The sequence below is a fragment of the Phyllobates terribilis genome, unplaced genomic scaffold (assembly GCF_046119375.1).
Source record: "Phyllobates terribilis strain yellow unplaced genomic scaffold, ASM4611937v1 Scaffold_11__3_contigs__length_659146591, whole genome shotgun sequence".
NCBI lineage: Eukaryota > Metazoa > Chordata > Amphibia > Anura > Dendrobatidae > Phyllobates > Phyllobates terribilis.
The window spans coordinates 616477409-616493225 of NW_027362771.1; the positions used below are offsets into that span (position 1 = coordinate 616477409).

Consider the following 15817-nt stretch of genomic DNA (forward strand, 5'->3'; position numbering starts at 1 on the left):
CTTCTGTCCCCCCCCCCTCTCCAGGCTGCTCTGTCCCCCCCCTCTCCAGGCTGCTCTGTCCCCCCCCCTCTCCAGGCTGCTCTGTCCACCCCCTCTCCAGGCTGCTCTGTCCCCCCCCCTCTCCAGGCTCCTCTGTCCCCCCCCTCTTCAGGCTCCTCTGTCCCCCCCCCCCTCCTTCAGGCTCCTCTGTCCCCCCCCCCCTCTTCAGGCTCTTCTATCCCCCCCTCCAGGCTCCTCTGCCCCCCCCTTCCAGGCTCCTCTGCCCCCCCTTCCAGGCTCCTCAGCCCCCCCTTCCAGGCTCCTCAGCCCCCCCCTCCAGGCTCCTCAGCCCCCCCCCCTCCAGGCTCCTCAGCCCGCCCCTGCCAGGCTCCACTGCCTTCCCTCCAGGCTCCTCTCTCTCCCCTCCAGGCTCCCCCCCCCAGTCTCCTCTGCCTCCCCTCCAGGCTCCCCCCCCCCTTCCAGGCTCCCTTGCCCCCCCCCCAGGCTCCTCTGCTCCTTCAGACTCCTCTGTCCCTTCTCCAGGCTCCTCTGTCTCCCCTCCAGGCTCCTCTGTCCCCCCCCTCTCCAGGCTCCTCTGTCCCCCCCCCCTCCAGGCTCCTCTGTCTCCCCCCCCTCAGGCTCCTCTGCTCCCCGCTCCAGGCTCCCCCCCACCAAGTCTCCTCTGCTCCTTCAGACTCCTCTGTCCCTTCTCCAGGCTCCTCTCTCTCCCCTCCAGGCCCCCCCAGGCTCCTTTGCCCCCCCCCAGGCTCCTCTGCCTCCCCTCCAGGCCCCCCCCCCTTCCAGGCTCCCTTGCCCCCCCCCAGGCTCCTCTGCTCCTTCAAGACTCCTCTGTCCCTTCTCCAGGCTCCTCTGTCTCCCCTCCAGGCTCCTCTGCCCCCCCTCTCCAGGCTCCTCTATCTCCCCCCTCCAGGCTCCTCTGTCTCCCCCCCCCAGGCTCCTCTGCTCCCCGCCCCCCCAAGTCTCCTCTGCTCCTTCAGACTCCTCTGTCCCTTCCCCAGGCTCCTCTCCTCTGTCCCTTCTCCAGGCTCCTCTCCTCTGGTCCCCTCTCCAGGCTCCTCTGTCCCCCCCCTCTCCAGGCTGCTCTGTCCCCCCTCTCCAGGCTGCTCTGTCCCCCCCTCTCCAGGCTCCTCTGTCCCCCCCCCCCTCTCCAGGCTCCTCTGTCCCCCCCCCCTCTCCAGGCTCCTCTGTCCCCCCCCCCTCTCCAGGCTCCTCTGTCCCCCCCCCTCTCCAGGCTCCTCTGTCCCCCCCCCTCCAGGCTCCTCTGTCCCCCCCCCCCTCCAGGCTCCTCTGTCCCCCCCTCTCCAAGCTCTTCTGCCCCCCCCAGGCTCCTCTGCTCCCCCCTCCAGCCCCCCCCAAGTCTCTTCTGCTCCTTCAGACTCCTCTGTCCTTTCTCCACGCTCCTCTCCTCTGTCCCCCCCTCTCCAGGCTCCTCTGTCCCCCTCCCCCCCCCTCTCCAGGCTCCTCTGCCCCCCCCTCTCCAGGCTCCCTCTGCCCCCTTCCAGGCTCCCTTGCCCCCCCCCCCAGGCTCCTCTGCTCCTTCAGACTCCTCTGTCCCTTCTCCAGGCTCCTCTGTCTCCCCCTCCAGGCTCCTCTACCCCCCCCTCTCCAGGCTCCTCTGCCTCCCCCCTCCATTCTCCTCTGTTTCCCCCCCCCCAGGCTCCTCTGCTCCCCCCCCAAGTCTCCTCTGCTCCTTCAGACTCCTCTGTCCCTTCCCCAGGCTCCTCTCCTCTGTCCCTTCTCCAGGCTCCTCTCCTCTGGTCCCCTCTCCAGGCTCCTCTGTCCCCCCCTTCTCCAGGCTGCTCTGTCCCCCCCTCTCCAGGCTGCTCTGTCCCCCCCTCTCCAGGCTGCTCTGTCCCCCCCCCTCTCCAAGCTCCTCTGTCCCCTGCCCCCCCTCTCCAGGCTCCCCTGCCCCCCCATCTCCAGGCTCCTCTGCCCCCCCCTCTCCAGGCTTCGCTGTCCCCCCCCTCCAGGCTCCTCTGTCCCCCCTCTCCAAGCTCTTCTGCTCCCCCCTCCAGCCCCCCCCCAAGTCTCTTCTGCTCCTTCAGACTCCTCTGTCCTTTCTCCACGCTCCTCTCCTCTGTCCCCCCCCTCTCCAGGCTCCTCTGTCCCCCCCCTCTCTAGGCTCCTCTGTCCCCCCCCGCTCTCCAGGCTCCTCTGTCCCCCCCTCCAGGCTCTTCTGCTCCCCCCCCTCCAGGCTCCTCTGCCCCCTCTCCAGGCTCCTCTGTCCCCCCTTCTCCAGGCTTCTCTGTCCCCCCCTTCTCCAGGCTTCTCTGTCCCCCCCTTCTCCAGGCTCCTCTGTCCCCCCCTCTCCAGGCTCCTCTGTCCCCCCTCTCCAGGCTCCTCTGCCCCCCCCCCTCTCCAGGCTCCTCTGCCCCCCCCCTCTCCAGGCTCTTCTGCCCCCCCCCCTCTCCAGGCTCTTCTGCCCCCCCCAGGCTCCTCTGCTCCCCCCTCCAGGCTCCCCCACCCCAAGTCTCCTCTGCTCCTTCAGACTCCTCTGTCCCTTCTCCAGGCTCCTCTCCTCTGTCCCTTCTCCAGGCTCCGCTCTTCTGTCCCCACCTCTCCAGGCTGCTCTGTCCCCCCCTCTCCAGGCTGCTCTGTCCCCCCCCTCTCCAGGCTGCTCTGTCCCCCCCCTCTCCAGGCTGCTCTGTGCCCCCCCCCTCTCCAGGCTGCTCTGTCCCCTCCCCCTCTTCAGGCTCCTCTGCCCCCCCCCTCTTCAGGCTCCTCTGCCCCCCCCCTTCCAGGCTCCTCTACCCCCCCCCTTCCAGGCTCCTCTGCCCCCCCCTCCAGGCTCTCCTGCCCGCCCCCCTCCAGGCTCTTCTGCCCGCCCCCCTCCAGGCTCTTCTGCCCGCCCCCCTCCAGGCTCCTCAGCCCCCCCTTCCAGGTTCCTCTGCTTCCCCTCCAGGCTCCTTAGCCCCCCCCTCCAGACTCCTCAGCCCCCCCCTCCAGGCTCCTCAGCCCGCCCCTGCCAGGCTCCTCTGCCTCCCCTCCAGGCTCCTTTGCCCCCCCTCCAGGCTCCTTTGCCCCCCCTCCAGGCTCCTCTGCCGCCCCTGCCAGGCTCCTCTGCCGCCCCTGCCAGGCTCCTCTGCCTCCCCTCCAGGCTCCTCTGCCTCCCCTCCAGGCTCCCCCCCAGGCTCCTTTGCCCCCAACCCCCCAGGCTCCTCTGTCTCCCTTCCAGGCTCCCTTGCCCCTCCCCAGGCTCCTCTGCTCCTTCAGACTCCTCTGTCCCTTCTCCAGGCTCCTCTGTCTCCCCCCCCCTCTCCAGGCTCCTCTGTCTCCCCCCCCTCTCCAGGCTCCTCTGTCTCCCCCCCCTCTCCAGGCTCCTCTGTCTCCCCCCCCTCTCCAGGCTCCTCTGTCTACCCCCCCCCTCTCCAGGCTCCTCTGTCCCCCCCCCTCTCCAGGCTCCTCTGCCCCCCCCCCTCTCCAGGCTCCTCTGTCCCCCCCCTCTCCAGGCTCCTCTGTCCCCCCCCCTCTCCAGGCTCCTCTGTCCCCCCCCCTCTCCAGGCTCCTCTGTCCCCCCCTCCAGGCTCCTCTGTCTCCCCCCCTCCAGGCTCTTCTGCCCCCCCCCCCTCAAGGCTCCTCTGCCCTCCCCTCCAGGCTCCTTTGCCCCCCCTCCAGGCTCCTTTGCCCCCCCTCTCCAGGCTCCTCTGTCCCCCCCCTCTCCAGGCTCCTCTGTCTCCCCCCCCCCTCTCCAGGCTCCTCTGTCTCCCCCCCCCCTCTCCAGGCTCCTCTGTCCCCCCCCCTCTCCAGGCTCCTCTGTCCCCCCCCCTCTCCAGGCTCCTCTGTCTCCCCCCCCCCTCTCCAGGCTCCTCTGTCCCCCCCCTCTCCAGGCTCCTCTGTCCCCCCCCCTCTCCAGGCTCCTCTGTCCCCCCCCTCTCCAGGCTCCTCTGTCCCCCCCCCCTTCCAGGCTCCCTTGCCCCCCCCCCCAGGCTCCTCTGCTCCTTCAGACTCCTCTGTCCCTTCTCCAGGCTCCTCTGTCTCCCCTCCAGGCTCGTACTCATTATTTTAGAACTTACTCCTCTCTTCTGTCCCCCCCCTCTCCAGACTGCTCTGTCCCCCCCCTCTCCAGGCTGCTCTGTCCCCCCCCTCTCCAGGCTGCTCTGTCCCCCCCCTCTCCAGGCTGCTCTGTCCCCCCCCTCTCCAGGCTGCTCTGTCCCCCCCCTCTCCAGGCTGCTCTGTCCCCCCCCCCTCTCCAGGCTCATCTGTCCCCCCCCACTTCAGGCTCCTATGTCCTCCCTGTTATGTTCTGCTACCAAAGCTAAGGAAAGAGAGGAGATCTGTCCCTACTATAGGACTCAGCTGAATCCCTACGATGTAACAGGGAACCTGATACTGCGATCAGACCTGCTAAAGTCCTAATCTAGTCTGTACGGAGACCTATAGATGTGGGGAGGGAATCCCTACAAGTACTAAGGACTGGGAGGAATATGGGACACCTCCTAACAGAAATAGTAGCAGACAGACGAACAAACAAAATAGATAGAACATAGAGGTCCGTAGACCAAGCAAACTAACAGAGTTAGATACAGAGCACAGGCTAGCTAGAAAGTAGATATACAATGAAGTCCAGCAAAGCCAGAAGGGCGGAGCAGGATTAAATAGGCCAACAAGGTCATGTGACCAGCAAAGGAAAAAAAACCTAACAGCAAGGTTCTAACAGTACCCCCCCCTTCTAAGAGGATCCTCCGGATCCCCTAGGACCAGGCTTATCAGGAAATCTCCTGTGAAACGCTCTGATAAGTCTGGACGCGGAAACATCATCTGACCTCACCCAAGAGTTATCCTCGGGTCCGAAACCTTTCCAGGCCACAAGATACTGCAAACTACCTCTATACCGTCTAGAGTCAAGGATGCGAGAAATTTCATATTCCCCGTCCTCCACCACCGGAGGAACAGAGGCAGAGGCGTCACCATCCGACACAACAGCTTTTTTTAACAGAGAGACATGAAAGACCGGATTAATTCTCCAGGAGGTAGGAACCTCCAACCTAACAGCAGATTGGTTGACAACCTGAAGCACCTTAAAAGGCCCTACAAACTTGGGACCCAATTTCTTAGAAGGAATCCTCAACCGCAGATTCCTAGAGGACAACCAAACCATGTCACCAACAGCGAACAAAACCTCCTGTCGTTTCCTATCAAAGTAGTCTTTAGATTTTCTGTTGGCCTCCTGAAGATTACCACGCACATCCGTCCAAACTCTTTCCAAATCACCGGAAAAATTCTCCTCCTCAGGCACGGCAGATCCCAACTTGGAGAACGACCCAAACGACGGATGTCTCCCAGAACAACAAAAAAAAGGCGAACAACCAGCAGAAGAAGATGTATGATTGTTCAGAGCAAATTCGGCAAGTGGCAGAAACTCAGACCACCCCTCTTGATTGTCTGCCACAAAACAACGCAAGAACTGCTCAACATCCTGGTTTTTCCTTTCTGTCTGGCCATTAGATTCAGGATGATATCCAGACGAAAACGACAAATGAATTCCCAACCTGTCACAAAAGGCACGCCAAAAACGAGCCACGAACTGAGGACCCCTATCAGAAACAATGTCAGTAGGAACGCCATGAAGTCTGACAATTTCCTTGACAAAGGCCTTAGCGAGAGTTTTAGCGCAGGGCAGTTTGACGAAGGGAACCAAGTGACACATCTTGCTAAAACGGTCCACGACCACCCAGATGACAGTAAAACCCTCAGAGGGGGGAAGGTCAGTTATAAAGTCCATAGCCAAATGTGTCCAAGGAGCACTGGGGACCTCCAAAGGACAAAGCAACCCCGCAGCAGGAGTATGTGAGGACTTAGATCTAGCACATATAGTACATTGGCGCACCCACTTAATGACTTCCTTCTGCCATCCAGGCCACCAAAAACTGCGACCCACCAGTCTCTTGGTCTCAGAGATTCCGGGATGACCTGCCAACCGAGATTCGTGACACTCAACAAACAAATCTCTCCTAAAGGTCCCAGGCACAAACAACCTCCCATGAGGAGTGTTAGATGGGGCATTCTCCTGAGCTATCGTGGAAGCAGCTAAAAATATACCCTTGGAATTTAAACAGGCAATACGGGCGTGACTGACCATTTTTTTTTCTTTCTTCATACGAAGCTCACAGCCTTTAATCAAATGACCAGATTTTCCGCAATAGAAACACAAGCCTTCCGAAAAACGACGGTCTTTTTCTTGAGAGCGAGGTGCCACCGATCCAATCTCCATCGGTTCACCACTGTTAATACACACATTATCATAACCAGAAACTGACATAGCAGAGGATTTGCTCTCATTAACCCTAGCACGCAGTCTTCTATCCACCCGTATAGCTAATTGCATAGCCTGTTGCAAATCCTCAGGTGTAGGATAAGCAATTAGCAGGTCTTTAACCCTTTCACTGAGCCCAGCAAGAAATAGACTTTTCAGAGCAGAATCATTCCACCCTGTTTGAGTGGACCAACGACGAAAATGTGTACAATATTTTTCCACATTACCCGATCCTTGTTTTAAACGTCTCAACTCAGTCTCAGCTGATGCGACACGGTCAGGATCATCATATAATAGTCCCAAAGCAGAAAAAAAACTATCCACTGATCTGAAGCATGAATCACTAGGTTGCAAAGAAAAGGCCCACTCCTGAGGCTCTTTGCGCAAAAGTGACATTATGAACCCTACGCGCTGGGATTCATCCCCAGAGGACTTAGGTCTCAAACGAAAATACAATAAGCAAGCATTTTTAAATGAAAAAAATTCTCGGTGGTCACCAAAAAATAAATCCGGCAAACATACCTTAGGCTCCAAGAAATGTGCTCCAGGACAGTTACTCACGTGCTGACGGAGCTCGGCCACCTCCAGAGAGAGTCCCTGCAGGCGATGAGCCAAATCCTGAACCGACACCATGATGGAACAGAAAAATCTTTCCTTAGAGAATTTGCTGGGCTGGACTTACTGTTATGTTCTGCTACCAAAGCTAAGGAAAGAGAGGAGATCTGTCCCTACTATAGGACTCAGCTGAATCCCTACGATGTAACAGGGAACCTGATCCTGCGATCAGACCTGCTAAAGTCCTAATCTAGTCTGTACGGAAACCTATAGATGTGGGGAGGGAATCCCTACAAGTACTAAGGACTGGGAGGAATATGGGACACCTCCTAACAGAAATAGTAGCAGACAGACGAACAAACAAAATAGATAGAACATAGAGGTCCGTAGACCAAGCAAACTAACAGAGTTAGATACAGAGCACAGGCTAGCTAGAAAGTAGATATACAATGAAGTCCAGCAAAGCCAGAAGGGCGGAGCAGGATTAAATAGGCCAGAAGGTCATGTGACCAGCAAAGGAAAAAAACCTAACAGCAAGGTTCTAACACTCCCCCTCTTCAGGCTCCTCTGTCCCCCCCCCTCTTCAGGCTCTTCTACCCCCCCCTCCAGGCTCCTCTGCCCCCCCCTTCCAGGCTCCTCTGCCCCCCCCCTTCCAGGCTCCTCAGCCCCCCCTTCCAGGCTCCTCAGCCCCCCCCTCCAGGCTCCTCAGCCCCCCCCTCCAGGCTCCTCAGCCCGCCCCTGCCAGGCTCCACTGCCTTCCCTCCAGGCTCCTCTCTCTCCCCTCCAGGCTCCCCCCCCCAGTCTCCTCTGCCTCCCCTCCAGGCTCCCCCCCCCCTTCCAGGCTCCCTTGCCCCCCCCCCAGGCTCCTCTGCTCCTTCAGACTCCTCTGTCCCTTCTCCAGGCTCCTCTGTCCCCCCCCTCTCCAGGCTCCTCTGTCCCCCCCCTCTCCAGGCTCCTCTGTCCCCCCCCCTCCAGGCTCCTCTGTCCCCCCCCCCTCAGGCTCCTCTGCTCCCCGCTCCAGGCTCCCCCCCACCAAGTCTCCTCTGCTCCTTCAGACTCCTCTGTCCCTTCTCCAGGCTCCTCTCTCTCCCCTCCAGGCCCCCCCCAGGCTCCTTTGCCCCCCCCCCAGGCTCCTCTGCCTCCCCTCCAGGCCCCCCCCCTTCCAGGCTCCCTTGCCCCCCCCCAGGCTCCTCTGCTCCTTCAAGACTCCTCTGTCCCTTCTCCAGGCTCCTCTGTCTCCCCTCCAGGCTCCTCTGCCCCCCCCTCTCCAGGCTCCTCTGTCTCCCCCCTCCAGGCTCCTCTGTCTCCCCCCCCCAGGCTCCTCTGCTCCCCCCCCCCAAGTCTCCTCTGCTCCTTCAGACTCCTCTGTCCCTTCCCCAGGCTCCTCTCCTCTGTCCCTTCTCCAGGCTCCTCTCCTCTGGTCCCCTCTCCAGGCTCCTCTGTCCCCCCCTCTCCAGGCTGCTCTGTCCCCCCCTCTCCAGGCTGCTCTGTCCCCCCCTCTCCAGGCTCCTCTGTCCCCCCCCCTCTCCAGGCTCCCCTGCCCCCCCCCTCCAGGCTCCTCTGTCCCCCCCCCCTCTCCAGGCTCCTCTGCCCCCCCCCTCTCCAGGCTCCTCTGTCCCCCCCCTCCAGGCTCCTCTGTCCCCCCCTCTCCAAGCTCTTCTGCCCCCCCCCCCAGGCTCCTCTGCTCCCCCCTCCAGCCCCCCCCAAGTCTCTTCTGCTCCTTCAGACTCCTCTGTCCTTTCTCCACGCTCTTCTCCTCTGTCCCCCCCTCTCCAGGCTCCTCTGTCCCCCCCCTCTCCAGGCTCCTCTGTCCCCCCCCTCTCCAGGCTCCTCTGTCCCCCCCCTCTCCAGGCTCCTCTGCCCCCCCCCCTCTCCAGGCTCCTCTGTCCCCCCCCCTTCCAGGCTCCCTTGCCCCCCCCCCAGGCTCCTCTGCTCCTTCAGACTCCTCTGTCCCTTCTCCAGGCTCCTCTGTCTCCCCTCCAGGCTCCTCTGCCCCCCCCTCTCCAGGCTCCTCTGCCTCCCCCCTCCAGGCTCCTCTTTCTCCCCCCCCCAGGCTCCTCTGCTCCCCCCCCCTAGTCTCCTCTGCTCCTTCAGACTCCTCTGTCCCTTCCCCAGGCTCCTCTCCTCTGTCCCTTCTCCAGGCTCCTCTCCTCTGGTCCCCTCTCCAGGCTCCTCTGTCCCCCCCTTCTCCAGGCTGCTCTGTCCCCCCCTCTCCAGGCTGCTCTGTCCCCCCCTCTCCAGGCTGCTCTGTCCCCCCCCCTCTCCAAGCTGCTCTGTCCCCTGCCCCCCCCTCTCCAGGCTCCCCTGCCCCCCCCTCTCCAGGCTCCCCTGCCCCCCCCATCTCCAGGCTCCTCTGCCCCCCCCCCCTCCAGGCTCCGCTGTTTCCCCCCCTCCAGGCTCCTCTGTCCCCCCCTCTCCAAGCTCTTCTGCTCCCCCCTCCATCCCCCCCCCTAAGTCTCTTCTGCTCCTTCAGACTCCTCTGTCCTTTCTCCACGCTCCTCTCCTCTGTCCCCCCCCCTCTCCAGGCTCCTCTGTCCCCCCCCTCTCCAGGCTCCTCTGTCCCCCCCCCCTCTCCAGGCTCCTCTGTCCCCCCCTCCAGGCTCTTCTGCTCCCCCCCCTCCAGGCTCCTCTGCCCCCTCTCCAGGCTCCTCTGTCCCCCCCTTCTCCAGGCTTCTCTGTCCCCCCCTTCTCCAGGCTTCTCTGTCCCCCCCTTCTCCAGGCTCCTCTGTCCCCCCCCCTCTCCAGGCTCCTCTGTCCCCCCCTCTCCAGGCTCCTCTGCCCCCCCCTCTCCAGGCTCCTCTGCCCCCCCTCTCCAGGCTCTTCTGCCCCCCCCCTCTCCAGGCTCTTCTGCCCCCCCAGGCTCCTCTGCTCCCCCCTCCAGGCTCCCCCACCCCAAGTCTCCTCTGCTCCTTCAGACTCCTCTGTCCCGTCTCCAGGCTCCTCTCCTCTGTCCCTTCTCCAGGCTCCGCTCTTCTGTCCCCCCCTCTCTAGGCTGCTCTGTCCCCCCCTCTCCAGGCTGCTCTGTCCCCCCCTCTCCAGGCTGCTCTGTCCCCCCCCTCTCCAGGCTGCTCTGTGCCCCCCCCCCTCTCCAGGCTGCTCTGTCCCCCCCCCCTCTTCAGGCTCCTCTGCCCCCCCCTCTTCAGGCTCCTCTGCCCCCCCCCCTTCCAGGCTCCTCTACCCCCCCCCCCCTCTCCAGGCTCCTCTACCCCCCCCCTTCCAGGCTCCTCTGCCCCCCCCCCTCCAGGCTCTCCTGCCCGCCCCCCTCCAGGCTCTTCTGCCCGCCCCCCTCCAGGCTCTTCTGCCCGCCCCCCTCCAGGCTCCTCAGCCCCCCCTTCCAGGTTCCTCTGCTTCCCCTCCAGGCTCCTTAGCCCCCCCCTCCAGACTCCTCAGCCCCCCCCTCCAGGCTCCTCAGCCCGCCCCTGCCAGGCTCCTCTGCCTCCCCTCCAGGCTCCTTTGCCCCCCCTCCAGGCTCCTTTGCCCCCCCTGCCAGGCTCCTCTGCCGCCCCTGCCAGGCTCCTCTGCCGCCCCTGCCAGGCTCCTCTGCCTCCCCTCCAGGCTCCTCTGCCTCCCCTCCAGGCTCCCCCCCCAGGCTCCTTTGCCCCCAACCCCCCAGGCTCCTCTGCCTCCCTTCCAGGCTCCCTTGCCCCTCCCCAGGCTCCTCTGCTCCTTCAGACTCCTCTGTCCCTTCTCCAGGCTCCTCTGTCTCCCCTCCCCCTCTCCAGGCTCCTCTGTCTCCCCCCCCCTCTCCAGGCTCCTCTGTCTCCCCCCCCCTCTCCAGGCTCCTCTGTCTCCCCCCCCCCTCCAGGCTCCTCTGTCTACCCCCCCCTCTCCAGGCTCCTCTGTCCCCCCCCTCTCCAGGCTCCTCTGTCCCCCCCCTCTCCAGGCTCCTCTGTCCCCCCCCTCTCCAGGCTCCTCTGTCCCCCCCCCTCTCCAGGCTCCTCTGTCCCCCCCCTCCAGGCTCCTCTGTCTCCCCCCTCCAGGCTCTTCTGCCCCCCCCTCAAGGCTCCTCTGCCCTCCCCTCCAGGCTCCTTTGCCCCCCCTCCAGGCTCCTTTGCCCCCCTCTCCAGGCTCCTCTGCCCCCCCCCTCTCCAGGCTCCTCTGTCTCCCCCCCCCTCTCCAGGCTCCTCTGTCTCCCCCCCCCCTCTCCAGGCTCCTCTGTCTCCCCCCCCCTCTCCAGGCTCCTCTGCCCCCCCCTCTCCAGGCTCCTCTGTCCCCCCCCCCTCTCCAGGCTCCTCTGTCCCCCCCCTCTCCAGGCTCCTCTGTCCCCCCCCCCTCTCCAGGCTCCTCTGTCCCCCCCCTCTCCAGGCTCCTCTGCCCCCCCCCCTCTCCAGGCTCCTCTGTCCCCCCCCTCTCCAGGCTCCTCTGCCCCCCCCCCTCTCCAGGCTCCTCTGTCCCCCCCCTCTCCAGGCTCCTCTGTCCCCCCCTCCGGGCTCTTCTGCCCCCCCCTCAAGGCTCCTCTGCCCTCCCCTCTAGGCTCCTCTGCCCTCCCCTCCAGGCTCCTTTGCCCCCCCTCCAGGCTCCTTTGCCCCCCCTCCAGGCTCCTCTGCTCCTTCAGACTCCTCTGTCCCTTCTCCAGGCTCCTCTGTCCCTTCTCCAGGCTCCTCTGCCTCCCCTCCAGGCTCTTCTGTCCCGTCCCCCCCTCCAGGCTCCTTTGTTCTCCCTCATACTCCTTTGTTCTTCTCCAGACTACTTTGACTCCCTCCATACTTCTCTGTCCTCTATCAGACACCTGGTTCCCCTTTGAAACATCTCTGCATGCCTCCAGGCACCTCACCAGTGTAGAGACCCAGTGCCTAGATATTGAGTTATGTTGCCATGCTGACATTTCCTCTTCACTGCCCTAGACCACCAGGAGATTTTGTCATTGACCTCTTCTACACATTAGACTGTCACTGACTATTTCAATACCTAGTTCACCAGGGATTCTGGCATCAGCAACTTCCCTTCCCTAGACATTCGTGAATGCATTAATATCTTTCCTGCCTGGGGACCACTTCGGGTGCTTACAATAGTTCTTTCTATAACCAAGACCACCTGGGCTTTAGATTGACCTTTTCAATACCAAAATCCAGAACCCCAAGGATGTTGTCAGTACCTAGACCACCAGGACTTTTTTCACTGACCTTGCATCTACTCTAGACAAGGGATGTTGGTGCAACTCTAATGGCAGCCGTATTTGTCGGCACCCAGTTTTCCCAAAATTAGATATATTTAAGAAATCTGAATTTTTGGAATTTTTCACATAATATATAGAGCACAAACCACCCAGTGGCCTTCACATTGGCTCACCATCCCCGTTCACCTTGAAGGCTTCTGTGGCCCCCGGGGAGCTGTTCTTGTCTGGGTGGTATCTCAGCGCCAGTTTCCGATACGCCTTTCGGATCACCTCGGTGTTAGCGTCCCTCCTGACTCCAAGGACTCTGTAATAATCCTCATGGTCTTCAAAGCCTTGTATCACCCTCTCCTCGTCTTCCTCTTCGTCATCGTCATCATCGTCGTCATCATCATCATCTTCATCTTCCTCCTCTTCTTCTTGCCACGCTGGCCTGCCACAGTTCCCACAACCAGCGTAGTGGTTCTGGTGGGCCCAGAAGTCACGTTGCTCATGATGACCATGCGTTGGGCCACATTGGGCTTCTTCGGCTTCAAAATATCCTCCTCGTATGGCCTGAATGAGGCCGGCAGCTGTGCGGGTAGGGTAGAGGCTTTGGGCTTGGTAAAGGTAATTTAGAGCATCCCCCGTTCTTCCGCACTGGAGTCGCACCCGTGCGATCTTTATGAGCATCTCAGCTCTTTGTCGCTCCATCTCAACCAGCTTTGTCTCCAAATGTCTCTTAAGAAAATCCTTTTAGCATCCAAAAAAAAAAAAAAATTAAAAATTAATTATATTTGGAGAATTTAGAAAATTTGTAAGAGAAATCAATTTTTTTTCAAATCTTTAAAGAAAACAAAAATAAATTAGACTTAAATGTTAAATTCTGACATTAAATTATTTATTACATTTGAATTTATATCTAAAAAAATAAGAATATTTTCAGAACTTACTCGTACTCATTATTTTAGAACTTACTCGTACTCATTATTTTAGAACTTACTCGTACTCATTATTTTAGAACTTTCTTGTAATCATTATTTTAGAACTTACTCGTAATTAGTGTTGAGCCACCCCCGTAGTGTTCGAGTTCGGTTCGGTTCGTCGAACACCCGTGTGTTCGCCGAACTGTTCGTCGAACTGTTCGTCGAACACCTTCGAACACCGTTAAAACCAATGGCAGGCAAACAAAAACACATAGAAACACATAGAAAACACCTTCAAAGGTGTCCAAAAGCTGACAAACTGCTCAGAAGACACAACTAACACATGGAAAAGTGACAAGTACATATAGTCATGCGAAAAGAAAAGAGGTGGAGGAGTAAAAGGAGGGGGAGACACAGATATAGGCATGTCATGCCCTTCTAAAATCCAAAAAGTGAGAAGCCGAGACGGCCAGTCCGCTCCTGCCCGTGCCACCTCCGTGTCGCCGGGTTTGTGCCAGAGCCGCGGTGAACCCTGACGGCCAGCCCCCCTCTCCCAATACTGGTGCCTGTCCGCTGGTGGGTCGAGAGAGCCCCCCTGTGGTGGAGGCAGCTCTAAGCTTTTTAATTTAAATTGTCCCTCTAATTTGAATGAATACACTTTAAATCCATTTACAAGGATCTATTGGAGGGCAAGTCTCATGCCAGCAGCCGCGTAATTCCAGCTCCAGTAGCGTCCACTAAAGCTGCTGCAGTTAAAAAGCTTTTATAAGGATCGAGCTCGGCTGTCCACCGCAAGGCATCCTAGTGCCAGTCCCAGCCCCTATGCCTTGGGGTGCCTCCTGATGCTCTTCACTAAGTATCCCGTGGTCCCGAAGCATTTCCTTTGAAAAAATTAAGTGTCCAAACTACAGGTGGTGTAGCTTGCTTAACAGCCGGGATAATCCGCTGACTAGCAGACACTGCTACTAGGCACAAAGTATTTCCTGGGCTAGATGCAGTTAAAAATTTGTAAGTAGATACTCTCGTTGGATGCTGAGAAAGCATTCCATAGAGTCTCCTGGCACGCCATATATGATTCTCTTAAAAAGCTTGGGGTAGGGGTCTAGGGGACCCTTTTATAGCCAAAATCACGGCCCTGTATCACAATACGTCACCTAGGCTGAAGATAAATGGAACTGTAGCACCGAGGGCTCGGTTGCTACAGACGTATTGCACCTCACCCAGAGGTGTGATATCTCACTCTCAGATAAGGATGGAGTGTGGATCAGGACCCGACACCTGCATGCATTACACCACATTGCCGTGGGGCAGGGCGACCAATATGCCCCTGAGATGGGCACGACAGTCCCTGTCCCTGGCTGGAGTGGGGGGAGGGAACACTGAGGAAGGGGAACCCTGCAGTGCAGGAGCAGGGAGGAAGCAGTTCCTGGGTGCATTGAGAAGGGAGTATAAAAGGTGGGCACCATCTTAGTTCAGTGCAGAGAAGTCTGAGCAGAAGTGGCAGGGAGCAGGGGCTCTGCATGAGCTCTGCTCCGGAGGCGGGCCTAGTAACAGAGGCCCAGGCCTGCAAGAGGGAGAAGGAAGGAAGAGGAGCGGAGAAGGCTCCAGGAACGAGGAATGAAGGGATCCCAGGGGTGCGGACGGGCGAGTCGCCACCGCACGCCCGAATCCACCTGCGTGGAGGGGTCAGGCCAAAGGGGGAGACCGGTCCCCGAACTAGTGGAGGCAGGAAACGACCCTCAGCTAGAAACCGGAGGCTCTGACATTTTATGTGGCGCAGCCCCTTGCTCCACCCGCTAGGAAGGCACCACATAGGGTCAGGGAAACTGGCGCCAAGTTTACCAAGAGGAGGCCCGAGGCAGCCGGACAGAAGTGTTGGTAAGAAAGGCCAGACAAAGGACACACAAAGGGGGTCCTGTGAAGCGCTCCAAAGTTATCTGGGAGTTGTCTGAGCCCCTCACCTGGTGAGCACAGTACGACGTGGGCAGCCGTTACCTGCAGACGTGGTCTGGATAATAAGAACTGTGAGTAAAGGCCCTGAACTGCATCACTGACTCCGTGTCGTTACTGCTGCTGCCCTGCACCATCACCCCCATCCTCCGCATACACTGCCCTGAGGCTATACTCCTCCCGTGGGGAGTTATGCTACGCTCTGCTGCACCCACAACACCAGCCTCAGCGGTCTGCCCTGTAGCGGCGGTTCACTCTGACCGCAATCCACGGGTGGCGTAGTCGGACATTTAAACATCAAAACCACATAAATAGTTCCGCCACTGGTTTGACCGCCCTGAGCCACGGAACCGGATCGCCGCCACGAAGACTACAACCACCAGCATCCACCAAAAAGGGTCCGGCTCCGGGTGTCCCAAGGCCCAGGGGGTGCGTCAGAACATTTTCATCACCTTTCACAATCACCAATGGGACAAGGCAGGGATGTCCTCTGTCCCCTCTCTTATACATCCTAGTGACGGAGCACCTGCTCTCATCAATTCGCCATAACCCCAATATTAGGTGGATTGAGGTGGGAGGCACCGAGTACAAGTGCTCTCTATTTGCTGATGATGTCCTAGTATATATCACTCAATCACATATATCCATCCATGCTGTTATGGCTGAAATAGATCACTTTGTTACATGGTAAAATTTTAAAATCAATGCAGCGAAGTCTGAGGCCCTCGATGTCTCCCTCCCTAAATCCATATAGGATTCCATCCAGTCCAACTTTCCCTTTGCCTGGCCCTCACAGGGTATCAAATACTTAGGAATTCCTATTCATAGAGACCTCTCCCATCTATGTTATCTTAATTTTGGGCCCTTTATTGAACAATTCCATACAGACCACGGTTGGCAAGTTGGAACTGTGAGATTCACTACGTGCACCACTGGTGTTTTGTGGAAAAGCACATGTAAGATTCTGCAACAGTCTCTGCTGATACTCCTGCATGCGTGCATCCCTTTCTATGGCAGGAATAATTTCTGCAAATTTACTTT

At 59.6% G+C, this 15817-nt stretch overlaps 1 protein-coding gene across 4 annotated transcripts in view; it reads right to left on the bottom strand.

Moving 5' to 3' along the window:
* Nucleotides 1–15817, bottom strand: part of LOC141167133 (dnaJ homolog subfamily C member 18-like) — a 92864-nt gene that overhangs the window by 5532 nt on the left and 71515 nt on the right. For all 4 annotated transcript variants that reach the window (XM_073654514.1, XM_073654513.1, XM_073654517.1 and 1 more), the window contains one exon: nt 12111–12653. In XM_073654514.1, coding sequence (XP_073510615.1) covers nt 12111–12653 — 543 coding nt within the window. The remainder of the gene's footprint in view (nt 1–12110; nt 12654–15817) is intronic.